General features: G+C 31.5%; 1 protein-coding gene across 1 annotated transcript in view; it reads left to right on the forward strand.

The window, feature by feature from the left end:
- The window catches only part of LOC113398947 (agrin-like), a 331,801-nt gene that overhangs the window by 52,220 nt on the left and 265,487 nt on the right, over positions 1 to 14,094 (forward strand). The window contains exons 26-27 of the mRNA XM_064220817.1: positions 1,794 to 2,155; positions 2,586 to 3,685. Of these exons, the coding sequence (XP_064076887.1) occupies positions 1,794 to 2,155; positions 2,586 to 2,731 (508 nt within the window). The 3' untranslated portion in view covers positions 2,732 to 3,685. The remainder of the gene's footprint in view (positions 1 to 1,793; positions 2,156 to 2,585; positions 3,686 to 14,094) is intronic.

Here is a 14,094-nt window from a genome sequence, read left to right on the forward strand (position 1 = left end):
CCGTCAATGCATAATGCAATATACATATTGTTTAATTTAGTTTGCGACTTAGTGAATTAACGCTTCCCGCATTATACATTCGGAGCTTATTTCAGTAGTGGGACTTCATTAGCCTCTGTAAATTGAGTTGAATCTATCAGATCACGCCAAAGTGCTCGTACGTGACTCGGTTCAGATCGCTGGAATATGCGAAACTCGTAACGTCCTTTCAATGACATCAACTTGTGTCAAACTGTTATTCACTGAACTAACTTACTTCGTTAAGACAGTGTTTCTCGACCTTTTAATGTTCCGTTCTAGTGTTCTCGAATTGAAAAAAAATTAATGTGATTTTTCATGTACCTTTTCGATACATTACATACATTACATTAGCAGCCTGTAAATTTCCCACTGCTGGGCTAATGCCTTCTCTCCCTTTGAGGAGTAAGTTTGGAGCATATTCCACCACGCTGATCCAATGCGGGTTGGTGGAATACACATGTGGCAGAATTTCGTTGAAATTAGACACATGCAGGTTTCCTCACGATGTTTTCCTTCACCGCTGAGCACGACATTAATTATAAACACAAACTAAGCACATGAAAATTCAGTGGTGCCTGCCTGGGCTTGAACCCGAAATCATCGGTTAAGATGCACGCGTTCTAACCACTGGGCCATCTCGAATCGATATTTTCTCGAACTTTTCGATATTTTAAAGATAATATTTATTATAGTTAAGTTGATTATCTATCACTACAAGGTAATAGGAAACAAAGGTTGCGAATCAATAGTTATTAAGTTTGACGTTTAGTTAAGCGACGCGCACATTATTGACGAAGCGGTCGGAGCGTAACGTGAAATTCGTTCGGATGTTTTCATGCATTTTATATGATGCGGTCTGATCCGTCCACTGGATAATATTATAATCTGCGAGAGCATTCGTGTGAAAGAGAATTGCATTGTTGGCATTATTGCAGACCAATGTTGCCAATAAAATCGTTTAATCGTCGCAAACTCTATTTAAATAGCTAGTATAAAAACAAATTTTATTTTTATAGAACACCAAAATGTTGCCATAGATTTTTTTTTATTATAAACACAAAGAAGTTGGCGTTTGCAAACTTCCATTAAAAAAGAATGTTTACCAAAAAAAAAACGAATATAATTACCTGGTTTGTTTGCATATATTCGAGCATTTTTTTTCACCATTCCATAACACCCGTGTTAAATATTCCTGCCTCCGCTACTGACTGTTGAAATCGCAGCGGGCGCCATAATAAAAGTTGAATCTATGTCCGTCGTTTGCATAAAAGCATAAATTCTAAACACTGCTTTCTATTACACGAGTTGGCGTTGAGTTCCATTATGCATGTCAATAACGTTAATTATTTGCATACAGATGCATTCATAATAGCTTTAAAAACTATATAGAATAATAAAAAGGATTAACTAACACCATTCTTCCAAATTGTTTTATGAAATGTTTTGTATATACATATATTTCTTTTAAGTATGTCATGGTATAAAAATATCGAAATTGATCTAGCATTAGCATTAGCATGCATTAGCAGCCTGTAAATTTCCCACTGCTGGGCTAAAGGCCTCCTCTCCCTTTGAGGAGAAGGTTTGGAGCATATTCCACCACGCTGCTCCAATGCGGGTTATTGTGCCTATCTGGGTTTGAACCCGAAATCATCGGTTTAGATGCACGCGTTCTAACCACTGGGCCATCTCGGCTCAAATTGATGTAGAATAAAAATAAATTGAGTAATGACACTGAAAAAATGTGAAATATAATACATTATGCATTTTAGGAACCGCAGCCTCCGTGGCATTAGATACGAGATCAAATTTCGTACACATAACGACTCTGGCCTCTTGATGTGGAGACGGAAAATCGGTATACGACCTCGCGACTTCATCGGACTCGGAATTAGTTACGGAAAATTACAATTAATTTACACGGACACGGATTCAAAGGAGAACTCCGCCACACACGAGGACTGGTTCCAAAGTGTGGAGTCTCAGGATAGAGTGGACGACGGATTGTGGCACACGGCCGTAGTGAGGCGACGCAAGAGACTTGCGATGCTGCAAGTGGACGACATGCCGCCGGTCAGAGGCTACTCGCAGTCGCTGCTGGTACCCTCGAAAGCGAACCCTAAGCTGTGGATTGGTGAGTTAAAAACAACTTCATGTTTAATTAGTCGAATCAAAAACGGGGTTGACACTGAAAATATTATAACTAGCAATTGTCTTTCGAAAATCGTTTTTGTCATTGCCAGTCTACAATTAGTCTAATAATTAAATAACCATTTCCATTTACATTAAACTGAATAAGTACTCTACTATTTCAACGATTCGTTTACCATAAAACAATTACTTTTTGTAGCCTTCTATAGTCATATACCGTTATCGAATTTGTATAAAACGATTTAAATACCCGTGAAAAACTACAAGTGTCAGCTCCGACAAAGCAACAAAGGCACAACGTATAGGTAGCACAACATTGATCATTGTTTTTTTAAGCGCGCAATAATCCTATTTCAGAGAACGTTTGTTCCATTATCCATTTTGTTTTATGAAGTGAATTAATTTGACGTTAGGCGGAGCTCCTTCGCTACCGCTGGGACTACCGCCGGCTCTCTACTCGGGACTACGCGGTTGTATTGCGAGCGTGAAGTCCGGAGGCCGACACGTCGACGTCAAGGCGCCTATACGACCGATGTCCATGGTTCGATATTGTGACTAATCATGCAAATAAAGCTGATCGTCCACTGAATGCACTACGACGTACAGCGATATTTATAGCGATTTCATTCGGACGGCGCGTTCGTCGATGTTGCTTTAGTTTGCTGTAGCGAGTGTAGTGTGTTCATTGAAACTCGTGGAGTGACTAATTTGGAAGCTATCTGGTTAGCGGTCAGCGAAGTTTATTGATAAGAATTGTTAATTAAACACATTGTCATATCTAAATCATATCTTTCAAAGGGTGAATTAATAAGTATTATTTTTTGTGTTTACATAGTAGTGTATATACGAGGCGTATCCGTCATATGTAATAACGTGCATAAAAGCACATAGATTGTTATTAGTGTTTTAGCAAATCGTCAATATCAATAAAGTAACTGAAATTGTGTTTTATATACTTTAAATACAGTTCATTGACATTAAATCTATTCACATAAACATGCGAAATATGTCGCGTTACGCAGCGCAAATTGAAGATTATATTAATATTATCTTATGAATGTCCCACCTTTAAACACTTACCATTTTAAATTGTTCTTTCGTGGTCACATTTCACCAATTTATAAGATGAACGCTGGTTCGAAACGCAATTATTCACTTTAATTTTTTCTGTGTAATCCAACTTAATCAACATAGTGGACAGTAAGCTTTATTTTTATAGGAAATATTCCAAAAAATATCGCTTCGAATAAATCGTCACCTTAAGAAATCAACCAACCGATACATAACTGTTTCTCAATCGTTTCATAATACTATAATAATTGCTTAAGATATTTTAAATATATCTGGTGTATAAGACGAAGTAGCAGAACATGTATTCACATCTATAACCAAAAGATAATGTTGCCATAATAATTTATATTCATAGTTTAAGGATGTAGTTTTAAATAAAATTGAAACTTCTTAAGTCGGTGCTCGGTTTACACGTCAGAGGTTTATTAGAATTGCGAACAATGTACGTAAGTGCTGAAAAAATTATAATATGTTGTTATGATATTGTATTCAATTAGTGGAACTCGGATGAGTTTTTTTTATCAACTAATCTACATCTGGGAGTTACGAGAGCTGAAAATTAATAATGAATATTATAAAGGGTATTCAAAGTAAGAAATGATGTTAAACAGGCTTTAATATTAACATTCCGTATTGTAAATGTAATGCTATTAATATTTATTTACTTGAGAAGCGCCGATATTAAATAGAGGCGCTTAGTAAATTTCTATTTGACTATACGGTGATGTTAAGACCGTACAAACTACCTTCTCGTTTATTATTTACCAATTCCATTATTATCATTCCATTTTAAATAAGATATATAATTAAAATAATACTTTAAACAGTGCCATAGTTGTACAGTAGACGATTTTATTAGATTTTAGATATAGATATAATATTACAATATTATATGCTTATTAATTATGTTTTAAGTATAACGAAGCTTATTTTAATTCTCTTTAGTTTTTAATGTCACTAACTGCGATATTACTCGTTTTAAACCAGACTCTAAATTAAATTTTGTTGTAACATTTTTTTAACACGAATATCGAATGTTTCTAAAATAAAAATCTATAATTGTATTTAAATGAAAAATAGTTCTCAGTATTAAAATATGTATTAAAAACGTTAAAGATATTTATTTCCTGTACTCGTATAGAATGAAACAGTATTTGTCGTTGCTGATTCGAAGTTTTTTTTTGTAGTTTGGTTGTGTAAATTCTGACAGACTGTAGAGTCTGTCTCACGGTAAAGTCAAATATGTCTAGACAAACCACAAAACACTTCCATACAACATTCGAATGTAGATAAGTAACATTTAACAGTCACGCGAACCTTCAGACGGTGCGATAGAAATCACCTTACGTTTTAGTACTTTTTAATAGCTATTTCGATTCATGAGGATTATGCACGTGACGATACATCACCAGCCGTGGCTTCAATGCAGACGATTATCATGACATTTTTATGTACTGTCATGATATTTCTGTATACTTTAATCTACTTGCTTGTTACTTTCTTTTGATTTGAAGTTTTTTTGATGAGAATAAAAAAACTAAGTCAAATATAGCTCGCTTATTTATGTCAAGTTTCATTTGATTCAGTTTATAATAAATGTATTATTATACGAATATATATGACAGTTATTTAATATATATAAAATTATTAAAAATACAAAAATCTTTATTTGTTCTAAAAAGATTTTTTTTTGTATTTAAATTACAAAAAAAAATCGATCGGGGATAACACAAAGGTAAGCTCGTGGTTGGACGTCCAAAAAGGTTTTAACAGTTATTTTAATAGTTAATGTAACCGTTAGTTATACGATAATTTTGATAAATGTCTGCAATTCAAAAACACTATTACGTAACATATCCGTAATAAGATAAACTCAAAGTCAGTTTTTCTTCATTTGACTTGGTAGAAAATAAGTTTTGTGTAAGATTTTTTTACGCTTATTTATATTCCGATAATAGAGTAAAATAAAAACGGATTTCGAGATATTATATATTAAATAATGTTATTAGCAAAATTTACATGAAATGTCTTAAAATACCGTACGAGTATTTTCCCTAGATAATTAATTATACTCATATTACAACATTTCGTATATCTCTTATACATTCGTTTGATTTTGTATGGCTTCGCGTAAAACGGATATCAATATTTCATATTATTTTATATTTATACTTTTTTCTGATACTTAAAAACGTTTTGTAATATATGTAAATAGTTATAGACTAGATTTTTTTACAAGATGCTTAATCGTTACTTATTGAAAGTCCATAATTTATATGAAAATTTATGATTTTTAAAACAGCTGTATAGAATATTCAAAGGGGTAATTTGGAGTCTGATAAATTTATTCGAATGCAGTATTTCGATTACGAATTTATAATGAACATTGTATTGTGTTCGTGAGTATATTTGAACAGTTTTGGTTTATATCGCATAAACTAATTAATTAATAATAAAAGCAAAGAGATTTTGTACTCAATTTTATTTAAATTGCTTTGTAATATTAATAATATTTCCTACTCTAGCTGTATACATGTAATATATTATACGTAAATGCTAATTAAAAGTAAACAATGACAATATTAAAATATCTACACAGCGTTTTAGTGTTATTTTTTTAAAGTGGTAATACATCGTGGCGGGTGGACGATATAACCATTTCTATACTAGATTTAGGTTAGGCTTCCTGCCGTTGGTACGAGAAATATTTCGGACGATGGGAAAATTCAATTTGTAGATATTTGCTTACGCTCTGTACGCAGAGAGTATCCAGCCGTGAGGCCTGTTTCTAACCGACTGTGTTTAATTGAATTTGACTATTCGCAAGAATATGTCCATATTAATGATGAATTTGTTTTGTATCTAAAATGAAATATTTGATATTGGCTAAAATAGTTCATTAATAGTGCCGCTAGACATATTGCATATAAAACGATCTGCCGCACTTTATTTTTAGTTTGAACGGTTACAAATAGGTTTGACGGTTTTTTTCGTCCGGATGGGCTGAATGGGATGGGTTGAAGTACAGCTATAAGCGACTTATAGTAGTGTGTTGTGTCACTGGTTCTTAACATATCTTCCGATCTAATTTGTTACGCATGTGTGTTTTGATGTACCTATATTAGTTAATACAAATGATAAATTAAATGAGACTGCAGATACTATCTTGTTTTATTTCTGAAATTCCTTATGTCAAAGTCAAAGTCAAAAATCTTTATACAATATAGAAGTGTTTACACTTGCTTATTGATTGTCAAAAATCTACCACCGGTTCGGAATTTAGCACCTCGGACCTGAGAAGAACCGGCGAAAGAAACTCAGCGGGATATATATATATATATTTTTTAACCATTATTATGTACAATGATAATTATATTTTAGTTATTTGAAGCAGCCTGGAGGCGATCATTTCATTCCCAAGGTGTGCAGTCAACTAAAAAGTCATTAGTGTTGTAATATCCTTTAGCACACAAACGCTCTTTAACGATTCTTTTGAATTTTATAATTGAATAATTTTGAACGTTTTCTGGGATCCTGTTGTAAAAACGTATACATTGCCCCAAAAAAGAGTTACTAACCCTGTGTAATCGGGTACGTGGAGTAACAAGTTTATTCTTGTTCCTAGTGTTAATAGAATGTACGTCACAATTTCTGGGAAAATCGTTTATGTTTTTGCGTACATACATAACATTATCAAAAACAAATTGAGAAGCGACAGTCATTATTTTAATTTCTTTAAATTTATCTCTTAACGAATCTTTTGGGCCCAGGTTATAAATTGCACGAATAGCCCTTTTCTGACTCATAACTTTATTGAAATCCTTGAGTATGTGAAGTTATCCATTTTAAAATGATACGGTGATATTTAATTTATTAAATTAAGCATATTGTACTACGAATGAATTAATAGATTTTAAGTAAAAAAGCGAGAATTAAAATACCAGGTTTTACAAATTTTTAAATACAGGTATATAATATATATAAGCGAAATATATATTTTTAAATAACATATATTATGAAATAACTTGTTCTAAATCAGATAATATTTAGATGTAAAAATGAAATTTATCATTTAATTTTAACTCAATTTTAATTTCAATTTTAGTTTAAATAATCAAATATTCATTCATATAAGTGATTATGAGGTAGGTCATATGTAGAACTATAGAAGAAATGAATAAATAAATGATTAATTTTTGTTTATTATTATATCATCAAAATTGTTTTTTATTGATTGTTAGCTTTCTCGGAACGTTCGATTTTTTACTTGTTTTTACTATCACCGGATTACTAATCATGCTTTCGTAATATCCTACCGTCATTTGGAAAATAATATATAACATAATATATGATATAATATAAGATTCAACGATCTCCATGGTCGAGTAGTGTGTACACCGGTTTACATGGGTACGGCACTCTGAGGTCCCGGGTTTTCTATGTTGTCTTGGGTCTGGGTGTTTGTGGTACCGTCGTTACTTCTGATTTTCCATAACACAATTGCTTTAGCTACTTACATTGGGATCAGAGTAATGTATGTGATGTTGTCCAGTAATTATTATTATTATATGTATACAAAAAGTAAGTATTTTTTCATCTGGTTTCTCTGAATAATTCGACTTTGATGTCACTTCGAATGTCTGTTGGATTATTATTGTATACAGCCTAGTCAGGCAGGTCTGCTTACTAAATTTTTTTATGATATATTTACTTTGTTTGGACAGTCCTGAACCTATACACTAAAACTAAGTATTAGATAACGTATCCGAAGGGTATATTTACTCATGAAATATAGTTGCTCCGTTGTAACGTTAAATAAGTATACGTACCTTTTTAGAAGAAATAGCCCAGGCTGTGTTTTAAATCACAATTTACTATAAGGGACAGTATATTTAGCTTAATGTAAAATTATGATAACTTATTCAATTCTAATGTATTATCCCAATGTTTAACTAATATTAAAAAAAAGCAATATGTGTGCCTCAAAAACCTTTTGAAATTTTTATTATTCTGTATTTAAGTACATCAAAGGGATTCCGTTGGATAGATATTAACGACACACGCCATGGTAAGTCTTAGTTAAATAATTTACTCGTGAATTGTTTAAAAAATGCCCACGATTCATGTTCATCCGACCGAGTGATCAGTTTAAGTTAAGAGCAATTATGTTATGTACAACATCATTTTTCATAAGCGAGTATTGCCTTATTTTATATATAATATGGATATATTATATATAAAATAAGGCATATTATATATAAAATATAAATATTGCAACGACGCCTTGCAAACAAAAGAAAGTACTATCATATAAAAGCATAAACTTCACGTTACAATATTAAACTAATTATACAAATAAACAACACAGCGATAATATTGAATAAGGATTGTTGTAGATAGATAAATGGAATTAAAGCTATGTTTACATTTAATGTTACATTTAACACAATATTTACGTTAAGACTGCGATTGTTATTTCCAATATAATTTGATATATCATCTGATATTAACATTGATGATACACTAATTGTTATCTACCAATTAGTGTAAGATCAATGTAATATCGCAAGGAACCTGTTTTATCGGTAGTTTCATAAGATAATTTTATAGATAGTGATTTAGTTACTATTCCAGCGAACTTACACTTGAATGAATACGGCTGAGTAGTTACAAATTTTATTCTTTAGAACTTCGATCACGATCTTGTTTATTAGAAAATATAGCTCATGAGTAATTTCGATGAAAATAGAACAGAAATAGAAAATAGAATAAAAAGAAGACAATTAATATGGGTATATTTTGGACCGGATCGTAATATATTTTTGTTTATGTTTAAAAATGGGAATTAATGATACTTGGCTCTAAATTTATTGTATATTTGGAATTCTTAACCTTGACAAACATTTTTTTTATGACGTTGGAAATTTAATGTATATACGTGCTCCTACGATATGCAATTTATCTCAAATAATGTTTTAACGTTAAAATTTATATTTTTTAATGTTATGCTACTATGTCGAAGGATCTATGATCGTAGGAGCAGATAGATTTAGATTATAGAAGGTGAACGCATTCGGTCACTTTCTAGAATCAATTCGCTCATTAGATCCGAATAGACTGAATACGCCCAATATTGGACTATGTTTTCTGAACTACAAGGATCATGACATCAACACACGTGATACAGCTGAGAAAAACATTTTTTTTTAATGTATTCATGTAAATGTATCATTATGTAGACTCTAAGTCGATTTTCCGTCGAGGCATCTGGTGACACAGCAAAATATATTGAAGAATTGAAATAGGACATCGCGGACCAATTTATTCTATAGAATTGTTGAAATAGCGAGCAGAACGTGGAACGAGTAGCAAAACTAATCGTTAGTTTTAGAATATCAAAACGTAACCTCTATTTAATACAAATACGTGCCTTCCATGAGTTACATTTTTACTATTGTTCTGTAATATTAAAATCCATGTATGAATATATTTCTGCCCTCTTATGTGGTCAAGTATCTAGCGTATATAGCTGCAGATCTTCAGGTATAGGGTTCAAATCACGGGTCAGGCAAACATTTTTTTTTTCTTCTGTAGATATATTTTAAGTAACTGTTTGTGTTGCCAGTGTTTATACACAACGCTTTAAATAAATCCAGTTGTGTCGTTTGAAACATCCGAAAAAGATAAATAATTAAATAAATAATTATAAAATAGCATAAAAATTCATAGCATTAATTAGAGAATATAAGATTAATTGACAATATTATCGAGCTGAAAATTAGGGCGGTATAAATAACTTGAAATAAAGACATCCTTTGTTCTATTACATATAAGCGAACCTAAAGGGCTCTTAGAAAATATTGAGTAGAATATTTGTATATAAAATAATATAAAATTGTTTTGAGTCGTAATTTAATTGTGAAACACAGATCAAATTTTGGCAATGGTTGTAGATTCATTAGATTCAAATAATAATTCATATAATTATTATGACTAAATAAAAACATTCTAAGGTAAAATAAACGAACGTGTACTTAAAACAAGAAAAATAAATTCCTTTTTTAAAATAGATCAAGCCATACATACATCCGTTGTAATAAATTCATTCTCGTATTTCTAAGAAAGTAAATATTTATCTATGAAAAATAAATAACATCGTTAATTCATAGATTCTAAATAAAATATCGATACAACGGGTTATCTGTCTCAAGAATTCTTCGAAGGAAAACTTCTTAGCCAATTCCTGTCGTACTCTTGAGTTTCTATTGAAGTAAAATATCAAATTGTATAAAAGAAAACGTTTGACGGAACGAGCGAACAATGTAACATCCGCAACAAATAAACGAGGTCACAGAAGAAAAAGTATTCACACATAAAACAGATTGATATATCATCCTTTGGTCCGCCTCTAATCTCAACTAGGCTGAATTATGGTGTAGAAAATATCCTCTCATTCTTTGCATAAGCCATAAATCACGCGAACCACCGGAATCCCCCGAGGCATTATGAGGGGGGAAAATAAGCAATAGATATTAAGCAAAATGTCTTAGGACTGAATATTTTGCTTAAACCCTATTTTTGCACGATTTTTATTAGTTTCAATAACAAACTTAGCATGTAAATAAATCTTGGAAATTGATTTCAATATGCGTCTACCTGTCGTATCGATTTGAAGTTTTGCTATTCGAATGACAACACTATAATTTGACACCAAAAGAGCTGATAGAGTTAGAAGGAGGGTAGTGGTACTCTTCTATAAGTATGATTTAACAACTTGAATTTGATCTCAATATGGTTTATATGGTTATTCGAAAGCGTGTTTTAATTTCAATTTTATAAAACAATATTTTAAATTTTTGGAACAAAATTATGTTTTAAGCATAAAAAGGGATTATAAGTAACAAAGCGAAAATTGTTTATTAAAACATAAAATTGTTATAAAGTTAGACGATCAAATAATGGTTTCTTTTTATTTTAGATGCCACTTATAGGTCAATTACAAAATAACCGGTTATATATATATACATATCGCAGGTTAGGAAGGGTTTCTCTATAAAAATCCTATAATTTCAAATAAAAAGAAGGAACATGTTATAGTTGAATTAAAAGAAACTGGTAAACCAGTGTTTTAACTGTCGTTAAAGGGAAGATTTTCAGCGTATCACGTGAAACGAATCAATAACATATTATGTATTGGTGTTTTAAAAATATTGTCATTTTGAATGAAAATATAAAACTTCATAAAGATTAACGGTTAAAGCGATGAGCGAAAGAGTCGAGATGGCCCAGTGGTTAGAACGCGTGCATCTTATCCGAAGATTTCGGGTTCAAACCCAGGCTAGCACCACTGAATTTTCATGTGCTTAATTTATGTTTATAATTCATCTCGTGCTCGCGGTGAAGGAAAACGTCGTGAGGAAACCTGCATGTGTCTAATTTCAACGAAATTCTGCCACATGTGTATTCCACCAACCCGCATTGGAGCAGCGTCGTGGAATATGCTCCAAACCTTCTCCTCAAAGGGAGAGGAGGCCTTAACCCAGCAGTGGGAAATTTACAGGGTGTTAATGTAATGTTAATAATGTAATGAACAAAGGAGGTCGTTGATAATAATCAATCACGTGGTACATTTTTATCAATATATTGTCGATAACATAATTTAAAATCTCTCTCTTAATATAATATTTCCCTTTTGTGAATTAAAGGATTATGAGAGGATACAGTGAATCATCTCATTGATCCGGATCACGTAGGATCTTGCGGTTCTAAGAAATTGAGAAGAGATGTTGTTATTGAAAGGATCAAGTGCTTTCCAATATATAAACATTTGGTACAAAAATATATTATATACATTTTTCTTTATCGTTTCTTAAATAATATAATAAAACATTATCCCTTCGTAAATACATATAATCTCGTATTACAATGATAAATATTTTCTTAACTTTCATAAGTTTTTGGAGGTAGTTGAAATAGATATATTTTTTTTGTGCAAAATTAACTTTTATACCTTTTAAATTATATAATGATTTTATCTGAATTGGTTTAGTAACTTTGTATTATTATTGTTTGTGGAGATTTTAATATAAATTTACTGCATAATACAACCACAAGTATTAGATTCAGATAATTGTTAAGTTCATATAATCTGGTAAATCTGTTCTCAGAACCAACAAGAATAACAGATTCCACAGCGACTTGCATAGATAACATATTTGCAACCCATATTCCACAAAATAAAATTATTATTAATAAACTAAATTCAGATCATTGTGGACAACAAGCTTTATTTAATTTCCATGTTAAAAAAATAAGCAATTCCGAAAAAATAATGTTTGTTCCTTTGACCACAAGTCGTATTGAGAAGTTTAGAAGTAATATTATGGCCAATCTCCCACACCTATCTTTTAGTGATAATCCCAATGTTTTGTATAATAATCTATTTAAATTAATTAGAAACAAGTTTAATGCAATATTCACTTCTAAAACAGTTAATACAAAAAACTTTTTAAAATTCAATGATTGGGCTACTATTGGAATTCATAAAAGTAGGCAACGAATGTACGAGCTTTATAATGAAAGGACGTACAATCACAGTGCCACTTTTGCCAACTATGTAAGTAACTATTCAAAATTATTTAGAAAAGTGTGCTTTGCACATGACAAAATAAAAATGACTTGGAAAATTATTAATTGTGAAACTGGTAGAGGTGGCAGTCGCAGCTCCGAATTGAAATTAAATTATAATAATTAAGTCATAAATAGTGAACGGGAAGTTGCTTCAGTTTTTGAACAATTTTTTGCTGACATACTAGATTCTACAACTAAGTTACTTATTTCTTCTCCAGCAGTTACCGAATGATTGATGAAAGAAAATGTACGAGAATGCAAATCAAAATTTTATTTTACCCCTGTAAATACCAATGACATAATTTGTACATTTAAGTCATTAGACATTAAGAAAACTGCTGATCTATGGGGTATTTCTGTAAAGGTGATTAATTCAATTATTGATGTGATTGCACCTTATCTTGCAATAATATTCAATGATTGTGTTCAACGTGGTGTATTTCCTGACCTGATGAAACATAGTAAAGTCATTCCAATATTTAAATCTGGTAGCTCTTCAGATCCTAACAACTATAGGCCAATCTCAATACTCCAAACCCTCAGCAAAATATTTGAAAAAAATATTCTAAATCAATTATTAGCATATTTCAATAGATACAATCTGCTTCATAGAAAACAATTTGGATTTACGAGGGGTCGCTCGACTACCGACGCAGGTATCGAACTTATAAGAAATATCTATGAAGCCTGGGTGAGGTCGCAGGATGCCTTAGGTATTTTCTGCGACTTATCCATAGCCTTTGATTGCGTTCAACATGAAACTCTGGTCAGGAAACTATATCACTATGGAATTAGAGAATGTGCACTCGACTTTCTGACTTCTTATCTTAACAATAGAATTCAGAGGGTTGACGTTAATCGGATAAGGTCTCCTGGGGTCTCAGTTGGTATGGGGGTCCCACTAGGATCAATTGTTGAACCTTTTCTATTCCTCATATACATAAATGACTTGCCCTTTCTTGTTGGGAACAAACATGATATAGTAATGTTTGTTGATGATACCTCTTTGGTTTTTAAAATTAATAGGCAACAGGTACAGTATGATGATGTAAACAATGCTATGTCTGATATAGTACACTGGTTTAACATAAATAATCTTAGGCTGAATAATAAAAAAACTAAAATTGTAAAATTTAAAACTCCAAACGTGCAAAATGTAAAACCCAATGTCCCAATATTATAATAACCCAATCAATGGGGAATCGATGGATCCAGTTGAAA

This window comes from Vanessa tameamea, chromosome 2 (assembly GCF_037043105.1).
Source record: "Vanessa tameamea isolate UH-Manoa-2023 chromosome 2, ilVanTame1 primary haplotype, whole genome shotgun sequence".
NCBI classification, from domain to species: Eukaryota; Metazoa; Arthropoda; class Insecta; order Lepidoptera; family Nymphalidae; genus Vanessa; species Vanessa tameamea.